Raw genomic sequence first — 21,406 nt, 5'->3', positions numbered from 1 at the left:
GGCTGGAGTGCAGTGGCCGGATCTCAGCTCACTGCAAGCTCCGCCTCCCGGGTTCACGCCATTCTCCTGCCTCAGCCTCCCGAGTAGCTGGGACTACAGGCGCCCGCCACCACGCCGGGCTAGTTTTTCGTATTTTTTTAGTAGAGACGGGGTTTCACTGTGTTAGCCAGGATGGTCTTGATCTCCTGACCTCGTGATCCACCCGTCTCGGCCTCCCAAAGTGCTGGGATTACAGGCTTGAGCCACCGCCCCCGGCCCAGAAGGGTTTTTCACTTGCGTTATTGGTAAGTTCCATTTCTTCTTCTAGAAGGAGGGCCTCATAAGGCAGGGTCTGAAGTGCTGAAGCACAATCAGGTTTCTGATTTCTGCCCACATTCCCACATTCATCTGAACATGTGATTCTGAAGTCTGTCTGTAAAGGGTGCCCACAAGTTTATATATTCACTATGCTTAAAGGAGAAGTAAGCAGAATAAAAATCGAATTTCCAGGCCAAAATGGAAAAATGTAGCCTTCTCTTTTAAACTACTGCTTTGGACGTAAAGGAATCTGGGTGCAAATGCAAAAGAATTGCTCATAAAGGAAGTGTCCCTCAAGAAACACAAGATCAGACAGCAGCAAGAAGTAATGGAAATTGGAATTCTTGCATACTGAATGAGTTTTAATTAAAATAGGAATGCATCTTTGAATCATGTTGAAATAGCATACTCACTAATTATATTAAAATAGCCTACTAATTTTTTTCTTTTCATACATTGTTCTAATCACTAGAAGTATTTTCATTACTTTTAAAATTCAGATTCTAAAAATCACTTGTTAATATTAAGTATCACTGTTTTAAATACACAACTAAACAAAAAATGTTTTTAATGTTAATTATTTACATCTGCAACCATGTATGCTTGATACACGTCTAATATCAATGACTAGTTTTTGAACAGCACAAGTGGAATCTGTACAAGCAGCAATTGCACCCTTTCATTTAGCAGCTTTGACACACTGTAAATAAGCACCAATATACTGATTGACTCTTTAATCTTGAACTGTTCCTTTCCCTGGAACATGGTGCATATATCACCAAAATTACATGGATGAAAGAGCTACAAATTGAGTATGCCATTATTAATAGCCTGCCAAAATCTTATATTAACTGCTAGACATCAGAATTCATATTTTGAACAAACTGAATGGACTAACTTGTGGAATGTAATGAACACACAGCTCTTCTTTGCATATTCCATGATTAAACAGGAAAAAATTAACAGCAACAATTTTGTAGGGGAAATATTTTTACCTTCTTTTTGTAATATTTGTACAATTAAAAGCTTGAGAATACACATGTAGCAGCACTAATATAAAAGAATCTGTAATATTAAGTAGGATGCCATGGATATACTATGCGGAGATTATGTACTAGAACAGGCTAACTATAAACTCAGCATGAAATTCCACTTGTAATTTCCATACAGAAATAAATCTTAGTACATAAATTACCTATTAAAGGGAACACACACTCGAAAAGAGGTTTCGTTCATCAGCAACAAACAACGAATAATGTCAAAAAGTAAAGTAAAAATATCTTTAAATTCTGTATTCTATCAATTTCAATGTTTGTATAACATCAGGGAAGAACAATTAATATTATTTAACTGAGCAGCTTCATCCGGAAGAAGTAATGAATGTTTTCTGGAAATTGGAGCACAAGTCACTTCCTGTCATAAATCTACTGATTCTGCACATTAATAAACACATAAAGACTTAGGAGAACCCAATAAATACATGTTGAATAAATGTATGAGGTTGTCATTCAGAGATTCATTGATCTAACAACCACTAAATTACTAATGTCCATGGATTCATTTCCTTCCTTCTCCACATTCAATTAGTTCAGTGGTATTCCTTCCTCAGTCTTCCTTAGACTCATGCATGGCATCCCATTTTCTTCTGTACCATTCAGATGATCACTGTCATCATCATCATCATCATCATCATCATCATCATCATCATCATCATTTCTATACCATCAGTTTATTTCCAAAAAGGAACAATGGTTTTTGTGTGTGTGTGTGAGGATTAGACAATACATGCAAAGCACTGAGCACACAATACATGCTTAATAAATGTTTGCTGTCAGCAAATTCCTTCATACGGACTCAACTGGCCGACTCATTAAGCACTTCACATGTCTGTTTCCCTTTGGCCTTTACTCCCACCTGAAATCACCACACCCATCAGAAACATATGTTACTCTCAAGGCCCACCTCAACTATCCATGCAATATGAAGATGTCTCTGATTCTCTTCCTTCTTATCCTTATTCCTTCTTAGTTTTTTTTTTTTTTCACCTCAAACTAAAGTATTTATTCTTCATACATCTCATATACTACTTTATACTCCAGTTAGTGGCAAGGGTTTTATATCTGTGATGAAACCAAGCTCTTGGAAGACAGAAACTAGCTCTTTCTGTGTCTCTCAATTCTACTACTCTGAAACCAGGGCCTGGTCGAGAACAAGTGTTTAATATGTTTTTCTAGGTACAGAGACATAAATAAAACCAAAGATGAGATTTGCAACATAATTCATAATATAAAACACACATGACTGAATCAAACACCTGTGCAGTAGGATGGATGTCTAAATACACACATGAGTATTGAAGATGATTCGAGCTGCTGGAATAGGGACTAAGGAGGAAAGTCTAATGATGACCACAGAGTATAGAAAATGTCTCTAAAGAAGAGTGGAACCTGATCAAGACTTTGCATGGTGGGTAAAATTTGGGAAGCAGAGGAGGATAGGGATATAAAGAGACTGCAGGCATGGGCTGAACTGAGTACTGGGTATTTGTAGGAATATGTGACCATCACTTCTGCAACAAGAGGCTTTGCCCTGTCTGGAGTACTAGAATATGAGAAAAAAGAAGTAGATTGCCTAGAACTTCTCCTGCTTCTCCTCTCTTGATAACTTCCATTTTGCTGTTTTTTACTTTCCAGAAAGTGAAGTAGAGAAGAGATAATATGTGGAATAAAAAAACAGTTGGCACCTTGGCAACTTGATGAGTAATTTGAGGAGTAAAATAAGCACTTACTACTACTTTTGTGGTATATTTTCATCATAAATACAGAAAATTGACAGCTTAATAGAGAAAGGAGAAAACTTCTACCTGAGACAAGCAAGTACTTCAAAGTCTTAGAGCTTATATCACACATGGTGCTATGTGAAGCACCTGTACATGCATAAAAGAAATGCTTGACTTTGAGGAATACAGGCATGTCAGCAGAGTACATGGGAAATGACTGGAAAATACTGGATACTGTGAAAGCCTAGAGGAAAGTATTTAGCTCATCTTAGGGATAAAGTACACATTTCTAAGATGAGTAGACTTCTGAAATAAAGTTTAAAAGATGACAGAAAGTGAGCTGAGAGGGATGGGGCAATATGCCTTACATAAAGTGAACTACTTGAACCAGGTTTGAATGCTGAATAAGATGAATTAAAAAGAAACCATAAAATAGGAATAAAGTGGTTTGTTGGAAGCCTATTCTACATCCTCCTGGGACTTCATTCCATCATCACGTGTTGTAGGTTCTGGATAGTGTTACAGAGCAGCCTAGGCAGACATCCCCAATTTCACTGCAACTTTTCTTTTGTATTTATAAGGCTCTCTAGTCACACATAACCGTATTGATTTACAGGAGGCTCTCAGGCATATCTTGCTTTGTTTTTATGAGAAGGTAACATCCACAGTTCTAATTTTGATAAGAACCTTGATTTATTTGGCACCTATGCACTGGGAGACTGAGCAACATAATCTTTAGATCATCTCCATCTCAGTTGGTGATAACTGTATCCTTTCAACTACTTAGTCGGAAATCAGCCTTGACTCCTCTCACTCAGATCCCATATCCAATTCATCATTACATCATTCTAAATCTATCTTCAAAATATATTCAGAATCTAATAATCCAATAATGTCTTTACACCCACTCCTACAACTCCTACAAATACGTCTGGATTACAGCAACACTCTCCTCAGAGGTCTGATCTTGGGATCCTTCTCCACAAGCTATTCTCAACACAGCAGGCAGTGATCCCATTAAAACCTAAGACATCAAGTCCCATGGCCACTCAAAACTGTGCAAAAATTCCCCATCTCTTTTGGTGGAAAAGCCATCTTTCTTACAATGGCATGCCAGGTCTTCCCTGATCAGGCCTTCATCACCTCTCTGATCTCATCTAATACCTCCTGCCTCCCATGCTAGACTTAAGCCACACTGGCTTTCTGCCAGTGTAAGGCCTTTTCCCTGAGTCTGGACCATTCTTCCATACAGCCATACAGTTAACTCCATTACTTTGTTCAAGTCTTTCATCAGCTGTTACATTTTCAAAGAAGCCTTTCCTGACCATTCTGTTTATGTATTTCTTAAGGGTATTTTTGAAATTTTATTTCTTATTGATACATAAGAAATGTACACACTTTTGGGGGCACATGTGATAATTTAATACATTCATATAATTTATAAAGATCAAATCAGTATAATTGGGATATGCATCATCTTAAACATCTGTTTTTCCTTTATGCTAGGACATTCAAATTATTCTCTTATAACTGTTTTGAAACATGCAATAGACTCTTAGAAATGATGGCCACCCTACTAATCTATCGAACACTAGGTGTTATTTCTTCTATCAGACTGTATGTTTCTACCTTTTAATCTATTTAAAATAACTATGCTCCTCCCCCAATACTCTGATCTCCTCACACTTATTTTCCCCATATGATGTACCACCTGCTAAGATAGTACATGATTTCTTTATTATTCTTTTGTTTGTTTCTCCTTTTAGAGGTAAACTCTCTATTGAGCAGGCACTCAATAAAGAATATAGAATAACAGAAAAAATAAAGTCTTTCATCATTAAAGAACCATCTAATTTATAAGACGCAGCATGGGATACTGAAAAAAAATAAATAAATTAAACACCTAAATGAAGTGGCATTCCTGTTTTTTAGACCAGCCCACGTTTTCTTACTAACTGTACGTATTTAAGACCCAGTCATTTCACAATTCTGGATCTTGGTTTTCTCATGAGTAAAGTAAAATATTTTGATTAGGTTATCTACAAGATCTCTCTGATTTTAAAATGTTAATGGCTCTTCTGTGATCTTGTTTAGTAACGTTGAGATACTTCCAAATCATTGTTATCTTATCATTGACAGCACCCATCATCACATTAATTTATTGAGTGCATCTGGATAATGAGTGGATTTCTGTCTTGGTAAAATGATAGCATTGTGGAATTCAAAGCCTCTGCAATGGTTCTTCAACAACTAAGAGAAGTTATTTTTCTCCCTGTGAACTTGTCCACGATTTTATGACAGAATAAGAAGTTACAGCAATAAATTCAGATATACACACATATGATTGTCCATGTCAAGTTCAACAGATGGCATTTTGCCAGAGAGGGCAGCATTTTTATTCAAACCATCCATGTCGCTCTATTTCTGACTGACAGGTAGACTGATGATTATCCTTTTCTGTTCTCCTAAATCCTGAGAACAATGCAGGTATGATGGTAACACATAAATCACACAGAGGAAAAACCACATGAACAAACTCAACCAAAATAAATAGTAGCACATCCATAGCTTTGTCAATAGGTCCCTTGGAATTTCTGGACCTTTTCTGAAACTTGTTACTGTAATCTCAAGCTATCAAATTTGAAATCTAAGGAAATGCACTTGAATTTTTAAAACTGCCTAGTAATGACATCTCATGCTTATATAGCGCTGTGAGCCAGAGACTATTCCAAACACTTTATGAACACCAACTCACTTGATCCTCCCAAAAAGCCTCTGAGGAAAGTACAGTTATTGCCACCATTTCACAGATGAGAAAAGCAGGGCACAGATAGTTCATAGTGTGCATACTGTCACACAGCCGGAGATAGGGCTGGGACTTAAAGCCAGACAATCTGGTTCCAAAGTGTGCACTCTTAATCACCATACAATCATGAAATAAAATTATTTGCAGCCTGAAGTCTCTTAAACTCCACGATGTGAATTTTTTACATCACATCAGACTTTGCAAATTATATGTTAAAATGTCCAAAATCATGTCTCAACATAGTTTGTAATAACTAAACTCTATATTGAATTCTTCCAAATTAAAATGTCAGTTAATTAAGACATGGTTTCAGGTTATTTTCTTCCTCCTCCACTCTCATAAACAAGTTACCCTCAGTGTAACTTTTCTTCCATAAATATACAAATGAGATATCTACTTCATATAAAATACAGGTTGAGTATCCCTTATCCAAAAGGCTCAGGGCCAGAAGTGTTTTGGATTTTGGAATGTTTGCATTATAGTTACCACTGAGCATCTCCAATCTGAAAATCCAAAATCTAAAATGCTCCAATGAGCATTTCCATTGAACATCATGGTGATGCTCAAGCAGTTTTGGATTTTTGGAGCATTACAGATTTCAAATTTTCATATTCGGGATGCTCAGCCTGTACATTGTTTGGCACTATACAGGTCACAAAAATGAATTAGCTATAATTTTAGGCCTTAGGACATTGTCAGTCTAGCATGAGCAATACGCAAGTATCCAAATAAGAACACACAAATCTAAATGCGATAAAGCACAAGCAATAGGTTATGGGGGGTTGGAAGAGGTCTACAAGAAGAGGGGTCCCATCATCTAATTTGGAGAGGTAAGTCTTGAGGCCTAAGTAGAATTTGGGAGAAGAGAGACTGTTCGAAGAGCACATTCATGGTAGAAAAAATAGAATGAGCAAAAACATGGAAGAGAAAAAATAATATTCAGGGTTGAGTTCTAGTTGGCTAAAATATGGTCCATTGGGATGAAGATTGGGGAGACAGCTGGACTTAGGCAAGACAGGACATTTGGGGTTCTGCTGCAGGAGTATCTTCAATATCATAAGAGAGTTTATGAGATACGTGTTTTGTAAATATTGGTGCTATTGGGTCCTCAAGAAATGAAAATAAAATAAAAGTAATTTGTGCTTTATAAATCAGAAGATTTCACAATAAATTTCAAAACAGATCCCATGAAGCCCACTGACTAGTAGTGCTCATATGTTCAAAAAACAGTTTCCTATTAGGTGCATGATCAAGGTCTAAAGATTTATAACTGGCTGGGCATGGTGGGTCACAGCTGTAATCCCAGCACACTGGGAGGCCAAGGTGGGCGGATCACCTGAGATCAGGAGTTCAAGGCCAGCCTGGCTAACATGGTGAAACCCCGTCTCTACTAAAAACAACAAAAAAAATTAGCCAGGCATGATAGTGCATGCCTGTAGCCCCAGTACTCAGGAGGCAGAGGCAGGAGAATGGTTGAACCCAGGAGGTGGAGGTTGCAGTGAGCCAAGGCTGCACCACTGCACTCCAGCCTGGGCAACAGAGCAAGACTCTGTCTCAAAAAAAAAAAAAAAAAAAAAAAATTACTGTCATTCTACATATTATGAAAGGAGGAACAAATGAACAAATGAAACATCTGGAAATTAAACTCAGCTCCCCTAAATCTGTCCTATAAATCCAAGGACCATCAGAACCAAGTAGTTACTCTTCCTCTTCATTTGTCATTCACCTCTCACCCTTGAACTCTGTTGATCCAGAACAGAGCAAGAGTGACATATAAGCAAAATATGTCACCAAAGCATGTCACCAAAATGTATGCATTTCCTCAAGGAGAGAATCTCACTCAGAGATTTTATCCTTTATATAAATGTTTAACCTGATTAAAATTTGCTTTCTAACCCTGCAGGAGACCAGAACAGTAAAGCAAAAGTGTAGAAAAAAATGTTTTAATTAATATATACTGATTGCAAAGTGACCTGGTAGCTGAAAGCCTAGAAAAGATGAAAATATCAACATTTTCTGGCTCTATGTGGTCTCTGGCAAGAAGGTTAACATCTTTGGGCTTGTTTCTCTATGCTAAAATAAAATATTTGGCTCAAAGTGTCTCTAAGATGCCATAAAGCTCTGTAATTCTAATTTTGATTATGCAATAACCCAACATACAATCAGAATATACGTAGGTCTGGGTTATTTAGTAAAGCAGCTATAATCCCTAATATAACTCAATATGTCTTAATGAAAGAACACGAGTCAACAAAGTTATAATGCAACTATGTCCTAAAGACATCACAGTATTCAACATTGTGAAGATCCTATATTCAATAAATCCCATTTTAAAATGACAGTAGTCACTAGTATTGTAAGTTATTAAAAGATTTCAATCCAAAATAGATAAAAAAAGTTTCAAGGTGACAAATCATCAGCTATTCAGAAAACTCAGCAATCTTGAAGTATGAATTTTGCAAGGATTTTGAGAATCCTTGTATTGATCTCACTGATTACATGCACAGTTTACTAAATAGGCAGGGTTTATGTAGGTTATTGACTATGTGTACCAGAGGTTCCATAGTTCAGATCAATTAAGATTATAAGGATCATATTCATGCAAGACTAAAGTTACTGGTAAGGGGTTAATTTAAATGTCTCCCTGTTATCATGGAAGTAGAAAGATATAAAACACTGAAGTAATTATTTTACGTATTTTTATTTGTTTGTTTTTGATGTCAACTGAAGCCTTTATAGATTACATGATAATGTTTTTTCTCTTCCTTTTGAAGAATCATAGGAGTTGCTTGATGGGAAAAACTGCGAAATTCAGCTTGCTTTAAAGATTATAGTAAAAAGAAATCAGAGTAGTAACCCTGAACTCTGCCACTAATCATTCTTACGATTTGCTTTGTAGGCAGTACTTAGCATCATGTAACAATCAATGGTTACTGATTCCTTTTGCTCCCAGAAGAGAAAGCAATTATGACCCAGGAAGTTCTACCAAGGGATTACAAACAAATGCTAACAAGACTTCAATTCCACTGTCCTTAGATCATTCCATTTATGTATGGAGCTTTTATTGCTGTGACACCAACATATTTCATAAAACAAATACTTCCGGCTACTTAGCAAAGGAAGAGGCAACACTGAAAGTCATCAGGCTAATCGTGGTCAAGACTGTGGTTAAGGTCTCACTCACTCTCTCCCCCTACCCATCCAGTGAGAAACCACAGGTCTGGGCCATCCACTCCACAACCTCTGATGCTTTAGGACACTGGCTTCAGAGCAGGGTGGGTGAGAGAATTGTGGGGCCATGTGCCCTGAGATCACTGGAGAAGAAGGAATAGGTGAGGTATGAAAGAACAGAGGAAAGAGAAGAATAACTGTGAATGGCAAGTATGATAAAAATGAAGGGAGGGAACAGAGGAAAGAGAAGAGTAACTGTGAATGACAAGTATGGAAGAAATAAAGGGAGGGAAAAGGAAGGTAAATGGGGGAAATAAAATTGTATTACATTGTACATCAATACAGGTAACACAGTTAGGAACTGAAGGATATAGGGTCTTCTGCTTGCTCATGAATTAAGTTTTCTTCCTAATGGCAACTATCATTGTCTTCAGTGTTGCTCTCATCTTTCTTCCAAATGCATATGCATATATGTACATTTGGTTTAATGTACATTTAAATGCATATGCATATATGTACATTTGGTTTAAAGATGTATGTATTGTACTCAAAGAATTTCTACATTTGATTTGGCTCACATAAAATTATTCGATGTATATCATTTCCATGGTTTGTGTCAAATACTGAAAACAACTCATAGACGTTAATTTCTGTCTTTTGAGATCAGGAAATCCCAGTTTAAATTAAGAACTTTTAAAATAAAATACATTATGACAGTTTTTAAATTTGATAATTACATGCATATTAAATTCTGTACTAACTCTGGCTTCAACGAGAGTTCATGAATTTCTCCTTTGGCTGGGAGACCACTACCTCAAGAAATGCAACTCAAACTCTAAGTGCCTATCACTGAAAATCACAGTAAATCAAGTCTTGTCCTATCATACCATGTTTCTGACGACAAATTTAAAATGTTTTACCTGAGGAAGCTTTCCATTCTATTTCATCAAGTTTTATGGGGTCCATCAGCTTATTTCCAGTGCACAGTCAGAAAACTTATACCCAGGCAAAATCTACTCTAGATTGTTATCAAATATTTTATGCTTAGAAGGGGCTGCCTCATTGCTCCAGTATTGACTTAGAGTTCAATTTCTGCAGCAAATGTATTATACTTGAGTGAATAACAATCAAGATGAACAAAGCATAGAAGTTCTCACATATTTCTAGTTCTACTTTAAAGAATAAATAAAAATACATATATTATGTCCACTACTATATGTTTTGTAAATGGCAAGCTCTTACAAACTTATATCTGTCTGTTAGAAAACCATAAGGTGTACAACAAAATACCAAAATCCCTAAAGTGTGTATATCTAGAAAGCACTGGCTTTTTCCCTTTTTGTAGGATTGTGGCCAATAATCCAGCTAGTAAGATTTCCTTTTAAGTTACTTGCAATAGAATCTCCAATATACACTTAAGCTCCAATTATTTTTTACTTCTAAAACATTTTTTTTTCTCTTTTACTCTAGCAATTGGGCATAGGGATAGAAATTTTTATAGTCCATCCCTCCCAAACCTATTAATAAACAACCTGTTTGTCCAAATTTAAAAATATTTTTATCTGTTCCATTTCATTTATTGTCAAATAATTTTCCCCTTTATTTAGAATGTTATGTGTATGAATCATATGTATGTATATATACACAGATAGATACACATAGGTGTATGTATTGTACTCAAAGAATTTCTACATTTGATTTGGCTCACATAAAATTATTCGATGTATATCATTTCCATGGTTTGTGTCAAATACTGAAAACAACTCATAGACGTTAATTTCTGTCTTTTGAGATCAGGAAATCCCAGTTTGGAACAATGAAAAGAGTAAGGTGAACATAATCTTAGGATTCATGATATTTCTAGCCAAGTTCTTCGCTTGTACCACATCTAAACTGTATAGATTATTTTCCGTTGTCCCAATCTTTCCAAAGAGAGTACTTCCTTGACAAACAATCTGACATACCATGCAGTCTTTTCCTCTCTCAAAAGTAACTCCTTATCGCTTTCCCTATAATGAAGCCCCTCATGCAGTGATTTTTGGACATTACTCAAAAAGTAATAATCTATATATTCTAACCAATTTTTATAAGGGAAAAAATACTCCTTTTATGACACTGGGTTCAAGAAATTAGTAAAGTCCTACACAACATTTTAAGGCATAACAAATTAATTCACTGGTAAAGAGTCCCTACAATTTATTTCTAGAAATGTTAGCACTTGTGAATATATGCATATATGAACCCCGATAGAAAGGGTAAAGAAAGAAGTGAATACATTTTTAATCTCTATTTTCTTTAGGTAGAGGAACCACTTTTGTCCTCATCAAAATCTCTTGGGAGTTTTAGATATTAACATCCCCATTTGTTTGGATGTAAAACTAAATCTCAAGTGAAATGATTTCCTCAAAGTCACACAGCAGGTTAGAGGAAGAGTTGGCATTTGATTTCGAGTTTCTAGCATAATTCCTACTTTAACATGATGTATCATCAACTCTTCACTTCCTTCAAAGTTTTTCATAAGGTTCCCCTAAAACTCCAAAAGTATTCTCCAGACACTGTTACCAAACCACTGTCAAGATCAAAGGAGAAAAAGAACAAAGTGAGGCAGGGAGTTAAAGTAGAATGAGGGAGAATATTGGTGCTGATTTTGTATTTTTTATGTCTCAGGTCTAGGACTCGGTGTTTTCCGAAATCTCATTTAATCTCCTCACAGCCCCAAGACATGTATATTTATTATTATCACATATAAATGAGGAAATGGATTTAACACGATGGTCTAACTTGCTCAAGGCAATGAAGATGGGCAAGTGGGACTGAAATTCAAGTCTACCCACTGGAAAGCTAACACCCTAAGACAAAAAACTGAGAGAATCAGAGTTGTAGGAGATTTCAGAAGTAAATATAGTTAATAATCTGCTAGGAACATAAATCTCCCTCAACAGTGTCACTGCTTGAATACTTTTAGTACTAACAAACTCATTTCTTTCCAAGTATGTAACACATTTCAGTTGGGATAACTTTGATCATTAAAACATTCTCCCATATATTATGTTGTTGGGAGATAGATGTCCAGCCTCCGGAGGGGTGTCTTATACATACCAACATCATAAAGGTAAAATTGTCTTTTTTTTTTTTTCTTGAGGCAGAGTCTCACTCTGTCACCCAGGCTGGAGTGCAGTAGCATGATCTCAGCTCACTGCAACCTCCACCTCCCAGGTTCAAGTGATTCTCCTGCCTCAGCCTCCTGAGTAGTTGGGATTATAGGTATGAGCCTCCACCCCTGGCTAATTTTTGTATTTTTAGTAGAGACAGTGTTTCACCATGTTGGCCAGGCTGATCTCGAACTCCTGATCTCAGGTGATCATCCCACCTCAGCCTCCCAAAGTGCTAGGATTACAGGCATAAGCCACGGCACCTGGCCAAAATTCTCTTCTCTAAAAAAGATACCTGTTATAGGATGATAAAAGTTTTACTAATTAGTATTTAAATAATAAATGGGAAAACCAAAGCTTTTAAATTATGATAACATAACATACACTACTTGAATATAAACGCTAAAAACAGTTTCGAGAAGAAAAGCAAGTGTAGCAAAGGTAAGGATGACTTCAGTTTTAGTCTCAGCACTGCCACTGATTGGTTGTAGTGACACTGGGCAAGTCGCTTCACTTTTCCAGACCTGCCTTTTCTCACTTAGGAAGTGACACAAATAATCTCTAAAAATGTTCAGCATATAAAGTTCTATGATTATAAGACATTAGTTATATTATTCAGAAAAACCCTTTGAATGCCTACATGCGCACGCGCGCGCACACACACACACACACACACACACACACACAGAGAGACAAAATTCACTGCAGTAAAGATTACAACCATCTTTGAGATGATGAGGATTAACTTCACTCACTGCTAGTCAATCGCTCTTCATGTGAATAGTATATGAACTCATGTCTTTACTCAGTTTAAGAACTAAACAACTTAATGGCAGATTCTAATCTTTGTCCATACAGTGAAATGAACAATCCTTGGGAATATTTTAATACTCTTCATGTTCTGCAAGCCAAAACAACACATAAAAATATGACCAAAATATAGAAACAAAAATATTTACAGCTACCAACTCTCCAGAATCTGAAAATAATCTTAGAATCTTTATGTACATGCTAGAAGAATTATGTATATATTTTTCATCTTGAGGATGCTCCTAAAGGGCCAGATAGATCAAACTTTTCTCACTACTCCAATGGTTTGATTAAATAGTGCTATATGGTGAATCACCCCTGGCTACTCAGCCTGTTGGTAGCAGAGGTGGGATTGCTGTCACTTAAAGGACATTGCTGGGCAAGTGTTCAGTATTCGGTAAATGGAGAAGAGAAACATATTAAGAAAAGACAGAAGTGGAAGTCAAAAGGTGAATCACATGACGGTAAAGAAGAAGAAATGCTGAATTAAGGGGGTATATGTATAAGAAAGCAAGAAATATCTCAAATTGCATTATGTAATTAGATTCTTAAAATCCACTAGAACATAAGCTCCCTGAGGGCAGGTACTGTACTATTTTCCACTGCCATATAACCAGTATAGAACAGAGTCTGGCACAGAGTAGGCACTTAGCATACGTTCACTGAATGAAAAAAACCAAACAAACAAAAAACAAAATAAAGAGGAAATAACAGAAGAAAAACAAAGCATTGATGTAGAGCAAAAGTAATAAAAGTAGAAACATGAGCATAAAAGTAGATGGAATGTAGTTTATGTTGTAGTAGAATGTTCAACGAACTTGTGGACAAGTTATATTCCTGGTTCTCAGGGGCATCTAAACAAGTCATAACTTTTTATGCTTTGGTTTTTCAATCTATAAAATCCCTCTTCCTTCATGCTTTAAAAGGATACTATGAAGAGTTGTTAAAAGGAAGAGGGAAGGAGGAAGAACACAGATGGATGGTTTGGAACATCATTTTCTGGGAGTACAGAAATGCTGATGTCCAAAAACAGAAAAACTGGAATCAATCAAGCACACTAAAGAAAAAAAGACGAAAAGATCAAGAAGAAGGTTAAAATTTGATTTAATTATGCTGTTAAGAAACTGGTATATTGGTCACTCGCTAGAGATTTTTTTTGTATGTTTATAATATATGAAAGTACCATTCAGCATTAAAATGCAATAAATAAGGTTAAAGTTTAAATAAAGACAGTTGAAATTATTTTGATATGATGCAATGAAATATTGACCCATAAAGCCAAAATGGCATAATTACAAAAATAAAAATGAGTCAATATGTAATTGGGAAGGTAGGAAGGAAAGGGGAGAAGACGATTGAGTTGGGTATCACAAAGGAATAGAGAGGAGAAAACAAAATGGGCTATGAAGAAAAGAAGTGAGCCATAGAGCAATCTCCTATATATGAGGGAAGAACTGACCCTAGGCAACCCATGCTGTTTTCAGAAGCAAGCTGAACACTGTATGGATGATCAAATAAAAAGGAAAAAGACTACCATGACAGAAAATTCAATAAGAGCAAAACAGGAAGGCGAGAAGAAAATTTAATTTTAGTGATATGCACTAAACACACACCTAAACAGTGTTCCCACTTTAAGTACTTCCCTAATTCTCAGTCTGATGCTACGTTAGTTTCTAGCTCCAACTCTCTACAATAAGGATACGATGAGAGAAGAAAACAGTAGAGAGACAGAGAGAGAGAGAGAGAGAGAGAGAGAGAGTGTGTGTGTGTGTGTATGTGTGTGTGTGTGTTTAAATTCTCAGAGACAGAGACAATCTAATACTTTGGATTTTGCCACATTTTTCAGAGTTTAGTATATTTTAATAAAATAATTTCACTAGGCATTCTGAGCCTAGGTTTCTTCATCGGTAAATTTATAAAATTATTCAGTTCCAATGGAAGATCTTTCAGTCTCTTCCAGTTTTTAATATTTTAGGCTGTAATCGGCTACGATTAAAGTGGGGAGAAGTTATTTGAAATCACTGTTCTGAAATACCTACAAATATAGTTGCCAAGAACTAGAAGAAGGATCCATTAGAATTTAAATGAATGGCACTTTTAAATAGAAGGAAAGAAATCCTATGGTATATCCAATTCATCATGTTGATCTTTTGCAGATGGTTACTGATTCTTATTGTCATGCGGTAACAATGGTTTGTCATACAATCCCATGACAAGACTTAGGACAAAGCAAAACAAAGTTGGCCCAAGATGAAAATACCAACACATTCTCGCATCCAAGAATCTGTTGTCAAGCAGGGAGGATCTCACATCCAGAAAACATTTTCTTTCAAGATGGTACCACTGTTTCCTGGCTACAATTTAATTAATCAGCTCTTTTTATAATAATCTAAGTTTGTAATCTCCCAACAGTCAGGATAGGAAAAATTTTAAAGCCCAGGCAAAGAAAACAAATGAATAGTGCAAGTATTACATGACCCACTGAGAAGTAAAAACTTAATTAGTATCATGACAATATAATCATTGTGGTAGTGGGAAACCATTAACCATACTTAGAAATACTTTAGAATAAAGAATATATAATTATATACTTTCATTCTAATTCTGCATTGGACTTCTTAAGACCTACATGAATGCATAGATTAATATCATGAAAAGATGAAATATTACTTTATGAAAGAAATAGCCATTTTAGAAAATCTGACATAGCCACTAGACCTTAAGGCAATTTAAAATGTCATATTTTGCCTTATATTATAACAAAGACAAAGAATGTTGTAATTTGACAAGAGTCAGTGAGGGAGTAATTCTAGTATTTATAAAATAAAACTTTAATACTAGTAGGTAGATTGGTTTGGGGAGCAACGCTGTAGACACAATTACTGGGATTGTCTCTCTTCTACTCTCTCAGGCTCCAGGATAAAGAAGAATCAATTAGCCCTCAACAGTGTATGACCTTGAAGGCTACAGCTCTGTGCATAATATGCTGAATATGCTGAGACAGAAAAAAAAAAAAATGGAAAAGGGAGAATAAAGTCCTAAAACCACTGAAGAGCATGTTTCACATATGATAATGTCATTTTCAAATATAAGCCATGACAGCTTAGTTTATGTCAAAAACATGCACGGTAAAAGGAACGTCCCAGTTCTTTCTGCGACTAAACAATACTTTCTTGGTTGAAAAATACAATCCCTTTGTAAGCTTTTTTTTTCCTTTCCATTAAATAATGGTTACAACCTTTTAAACAACAACAAAACAACCACTTACAAGTCTCTAGAAACAAAGCTGCCTGGACCAATCCCTTTCAAACACTACTCCCTAACAACAATACCCCCCCGCCCCCCGCCCCACAAAAGTAGGCTCACAATTTTAGAATACAAGACTTGATTTTTTTTTTTTTAAGGGACTAGTCCAAAAAATTAACAGAGTCTCCCTACAGGTTTTAAAGTGTTAGCCAACTAACTGTCTACCCCTAACTTTTCAGGAGAAAACTACTTCCCAGACTGCTTCTCTAGGCTTATCTCCGATGCACTTCAAAACGTTGCAGCTGTGCATCTGGTCAAACTGGCCACAATGATGCTTTTAGGCAGCAGTAAATCTTTCCCATTTATTGCAGATGCCACAATATCAATGCCCTGACTTGGAAAAAAAAAAAAAAAAAAACTGATAAGGAATATGTAATCTACTAAAACACTTAGTAGAAAAATTTACTTCACAAAATAATTTATCAAAACTTTACAACATACTTTCTGACATGGTCTTAGATCAGGAAAATGTGCTAGATGTTTCTTTGTTTTCTTGATTTCCTCAGATGACAAAATTATAGAATTTAGTTGAAGTGTTTTTCAAAGGGCATTTTTTTCTTTCTCTGGACAATGAAACCTGTTCAAGCAGATTTCAATTAAAGACTTAAGTTTAAAATGATCAAGTAACCTTGTTCTCCTGGTGAATTTTGCTTCTCTTTGCAGGATCTGTACTTGCTTTTTATAGCATGTCATTTCGTCTGGGTATTATTTCCCGGTCACTTTGCCAGGTGGGAAGAGGCCGCAAAGGCGGTGATGTCTGTCAGACCTTTAATGATGCTTCAGGAATTTGATAAAGATACAAAGCATTGTCTGCATGAAGGAGGTTTTCCCTAATTGCACCTCGAAAACAAGACTTTTTTTTTTTTTTCCTTTAAATCTTTGCCATTGAATCTGGTGTGTGTGAAATGATCAGGAGTTACAAGCACAAATCAAGTTTTTCTGTGTTTCTATAGCATGCTGCACTACTTCACACTGAACGTGATGTCTGGAAAAGGTACTCTTTATTCTTCATTACTGTCCAGAGGAAAAACAAAAGAGGCATTTCGTCAGAGAAATTGTCAACTCTCTTTTAACCCTAAGAGCTTTCATGTAAGTTATTAAGAACCAAATTTTCTGATCTTGTACTTTCCTACTAAGTAAATATTCCTCACGGTAAAAGTGATAGGAGATAGAGACAACAAAATAAACTAGAAACATTTTAAAAGGCTGTAGAAAACTCCTTCCTTCTACATTGATGTTTAGAATAGTCATGCTTTCATTCCTGTCAATTTTCCACTCTAAAGCTATTGCAGTTACCCAATGCAAATGCAAACAGGAATGTATTGTTTTTAAGAGCGTGGGCTCTCTTCACATCACAGGTTATTAAACTGGGCTGCTGCAATCTGCCAGACTAAGATGACACATGCCTTAAAAGAAAAAAAAAAAAAAAAAAGATGTACCTCACTAATGGATCTTGTACCTTTTAATGACTGCCAAGGAAGCTATTTAAACATTTGATTATAGAAGACAAAACTAATTTGGGCAAATCCTTCATGCAGAATCCTACTGTGTCCTGGACAAAATAAAGCTGCCGTTACTAAGTGCTCACTAACTGAAAGTACAGTCTGGGCAGGACAGTAGTCATCTCAAGCTAGTGAGAGGCGAGCACCGTAAATGTCTTAAGACTTGCTGCAATCTCAGAAAGAACCAATTAAGATACAAAAGTAGGGAGAGGTGGTTAGAGAACAGGAAGAAGGGAGAGAAAGACAATAAGCAGCTTGGGGTCACTGAGAGGTAGAGGGTAACAGAAAGGTGACAGGAAATCTATGATGGGGAAGAGAAAGACACAAAATAATACTGGTATATGAAAGTCACATTTCTATAAAACATGAAAAGATGGCCTGATGTTTCAATTTTAAAATGTGTTAGAAATAAATTGAATTTAACTTAAATTCAAGCATGACTTGCAGATGCTGAAGTTTTGCATTCCCGGTACCAGACTGAACAATGTGGCTAGAGAGAGCTGCTGTTACAACACTAGTTCAGACCCGGAGTTTGCAAGATCATTTTACTCAGCCCTTCAATGCCAGCCCAAGTGTCTCAAACACATGCTTTGCTTAAACAAAACCAGGCAACTAAAATGCAAGAAGAAAGGGAAACATCCTTTGGGGACCTCAAACCCACCCCTTTCCTTTATTCTTCATCATCATCATCATCATCATCATCATCATCATCATCATCATATCTCTCTCTCTCTCTCTCTCTCTCTCTCTCTCTCTCTCTCTCTCTACTTACAAAGTTTAGGAGCAGTTTGGAGATTAGTTTCTGTTGTTTGTGGCTGAGTTGCTGACTTGGGTGTTCTCACCTCAGGGTTCCGGGTGGGTGAAGGGAAGGATGGTGCAGTGGATGGCAAGAAAGAAAAGGCAAAAATACGATTCTTCGGTGTTGGTGCCACTGATGGTTCAAAGGAGACAACAGCCTTGTCACCTTGCACTGTAACTTGAACCTTGCTTTCAGACTGAGCCCTAGAGACAGGTGAAGTATATGCCTCAGACGACACCCACACAGCTGAGGCAGCAGTTGGGTCCAGAGAAATAATAGGGTCCTGGCCTAACCCCCCAGGGTCAAGGTGAGTAGGAGAGTCATACTCAAAGATCTTGTCCACAAATACCCACTTGAGGCCGGCAATGCAGAGGCAGAGGCTGACCAGGCAAGCCAGGATGGGGACAATGCAGATTTTCTCTGAGTTGAGGCAACCTCTCAGGCGCTCAGCTTCTAGGCACACACAGCAGGGCACGGCCAGGCCCACGAGTCCAGGGGTTCTCCCATCTTCAGTCTGGGGCTCTGGCATGTCTTCTGCTGCCGGAAGCCCATCAAGAGATGGGTCTGCACTCAGCTGAGTGGAGGGGCTAGAGGACCTCTCGGCGGCGACCTCAGACATGTCTGGGGAATAAATCTCCATCGGCTCACCTCCAGGAGAAGGCCTGGCCGCTCTCACGGTCCATTACCACGCAGAGGCCCCCCCAACCAAATGATACAGCATCTTACAGGGGGAAATCGATAAATCGTCCAAGTCCAAGGCCATTATCAAAATCAAGAAGAGTTCAGGAAGATGCAAGAGGGGAAGAAAAGCTCCTAGCAACTACAAAATCAGAGTATATCGTTATAATTCTTTAAGCTGCTGTTTCTGGGCCACTTTTCTAGTTCTTTTAAACGCTACTCCAAACCATCCCGGGCTCGTCAAGAGGACAGGGACCAAAATAGATCGACGGAGCTGCCGGCTGGTTAATTAAGTAAACCAGTAGCCCAAACTGAAAGGCATGTTTCTCACCTCGAGCATCTGAAGCTGGTGTCTGCTCAGATGAAGAAAACAACTGTCATGCAGGAGAAGTAAAAGCAGAAGGAGGACCAGCGGCGGTGGCGGCGGCGGCAGCAGCGGCGGCGGCAGGAGAGGCAGTAGTGACAATAGCAACAGCATCCTGTTGTGTTAACGCGACGACGGCTGAAAGGGGCTGAATCATTACAGAGCAGCAGGTGCCTGCCCTCGGAGCATCACTGCAAACAGGATCAGAGGGCTCCGGAGGCAAGAGTGCAGCCAGGAGGGGCGGTCACTCCCTTCCCCGCCCTGCCTCCACCCCACCCCCGACTACTCCTCTTTGTCCTTCTTGAGTGCTCATTCACTTTCTTCCTCTGCGGCTCTTCTCTGCTTCAGTCTCTCTCCGTCCTTCCCTTCTTCATCCAAGCCTGTCCTCTCTCTCTCCTCTCTCTCTTTCCTCCCCCTCTCCCAACCCCCACTCCCCACTCTCTATCCACACTCTAGAGCTGCAGGCTGGTCTGAGTAAAATCAGTATCCCCAGCCACACAGGACTGCCAGTGACTTCCTATTTTATCCAATTAGAAGGAATAAAGGCCATCAAATCAAAAAGAGGCAGGCAGGCATCAGTTAAGCCTAGTCCCCATGGCCCCCACCCGTTTTCCTCCTTTTCTTTCTTTCTCTACAAAAGCTGTCCCAGTCTTCTTCTACCCCCACCTTGCCGGCTTTCAGTCTCTTTCCTTCACCCACTGTTGGGTCAGAAAAAGCCAGTGATCGATGCTAGCAATCTAACAAAGCTGGGATGGGGAGGGGGGTGGGGGGTGTAGGTGGGACCTTATGGGTTGGACCTGAGGCTTGGCGAAGTCTGCTATCTGATTCCTCCCTAGAGAGGTAAGCTTTTCAACAGCAATTTTTTCCTGCCTGCTGCTGAGAGATAGCATTCCTTCCCTAGCCCTCTAATAAGTTTTGTTCACTAAGAGGACTGTTATTACCTGATTTTCAACCAACAGTTTGAACGTTTTCTTCCTAACCATGGACAGCTCTGCCTTTAGCCCTTTTTGCAATGACTCTGTAAGACTTTGTCATGCCCAGAGAGAAATGAGGAGTACAGGCTGGAGGGAGTGCTAGGGGAGGGGTTGGCAGCCCATATATCCCCTGCTGTGGTCCCCTTTGAATTTCCATTTCTTCTATCTCACCCAAAGAAGACCAGACTAATGTCAAGCTAATAGGAAGCACCAGTAAGTAACAGAGTTGTGATGCGAGCAAAGCTACCACTTCATTTTTAGATTAGCCTTTCATGGTGACTCCACACTGCAGAGGTTTGAATTCCCTGGCACTGTAATATATACCACATGTCCTCAGCTATCACTGCACTGCAAGTACTAAGAAGAGTTTTCGATGAGAGCATGCCTTTTGGGTTAGGTTTCAGGAGCTTTACCTTCCAGATAGTTTCAATGCTGATTTTTTTTCTTTTAAAACAACAGTCATTAAAACACTAGAAGAAAGCACTGTTCATAATAGAGACCACAGGCTTCTCCAAGCACTCTGCTCCATGTCACTTCACACAATATGTATCTGAACCTGTAATCCACACTTACTGTGACTGGACATCTAAACGGTTTCCAAGGAACCATTCTGTTCACCTATGTCAACAGGAATCTTTAAAACTCTCTCTAAATCTATACTACATAGCCATTATATGAGTCCCTGAAGCAGTGAAATTTAGAACTCAAATCCTGAGAAAATCTGCTTTAAGCACATTGTATTTTGTAGGGCACAGTCTCCACTGCTTT

At 37.9% G+C, this 21,406-nt stretch overlaps 1 protein-coding gene across 11 annotated transcripts in view; it reads right to left on the bottom strand.

The window, feature by feature from the left end:
• The window catches only part of NRG1 (neuregulin 1), a 222,628-nt gene that overhangs the window by 105,929 nt on the left and 95,293 nt on the right, over nt 1-21,406 (bottom strand). For 3 of the 11 annotated variants that reach the window (XM_017857335.1, XM_017857283.1, XM_017857355.1), the window contains exon 1: nt 18,596-20,250. The exons of 5 other annotated variants lie outside the window; for them this stretch is intronic. In XM_017857335.1, coding sequence (XP_017712824.1) covers nt 18,596-19,262 — 667 coding nt within the window. In that variant the 5' untranslated portion in view covers nt 19,263-20,250. Of the gene's footprint in view, nt 1-18,595; nt 20,251-21,406 lie in introns of those variants that run through there. 3 more of the 11 variants (XM_017857344.1, XM_017857294.1, XM_017857301.1) reach the window with 1 other exon arrangement.

Source organism: Rhinopithecus bieti, unplaced genomic scaffold, assembly GCF_001698545.2.
Source record: "Rhinopithecus bieti isolate Rb0 unplaced genomic scaffold, ASM169854v2 scaffold_2077, whole genome shotgun sequence".
Classification (NCBI taxonomy): domain Eukaryota; kingdom Metazoa; phylum Chordata; class Mammalia; order Primates; family Cercopithecidae; genus Rhinopithecus; species Rhinopithecus bieti.
This window is presented reverse-complemented; position numbering and strand designations above follow the sequence as displayed.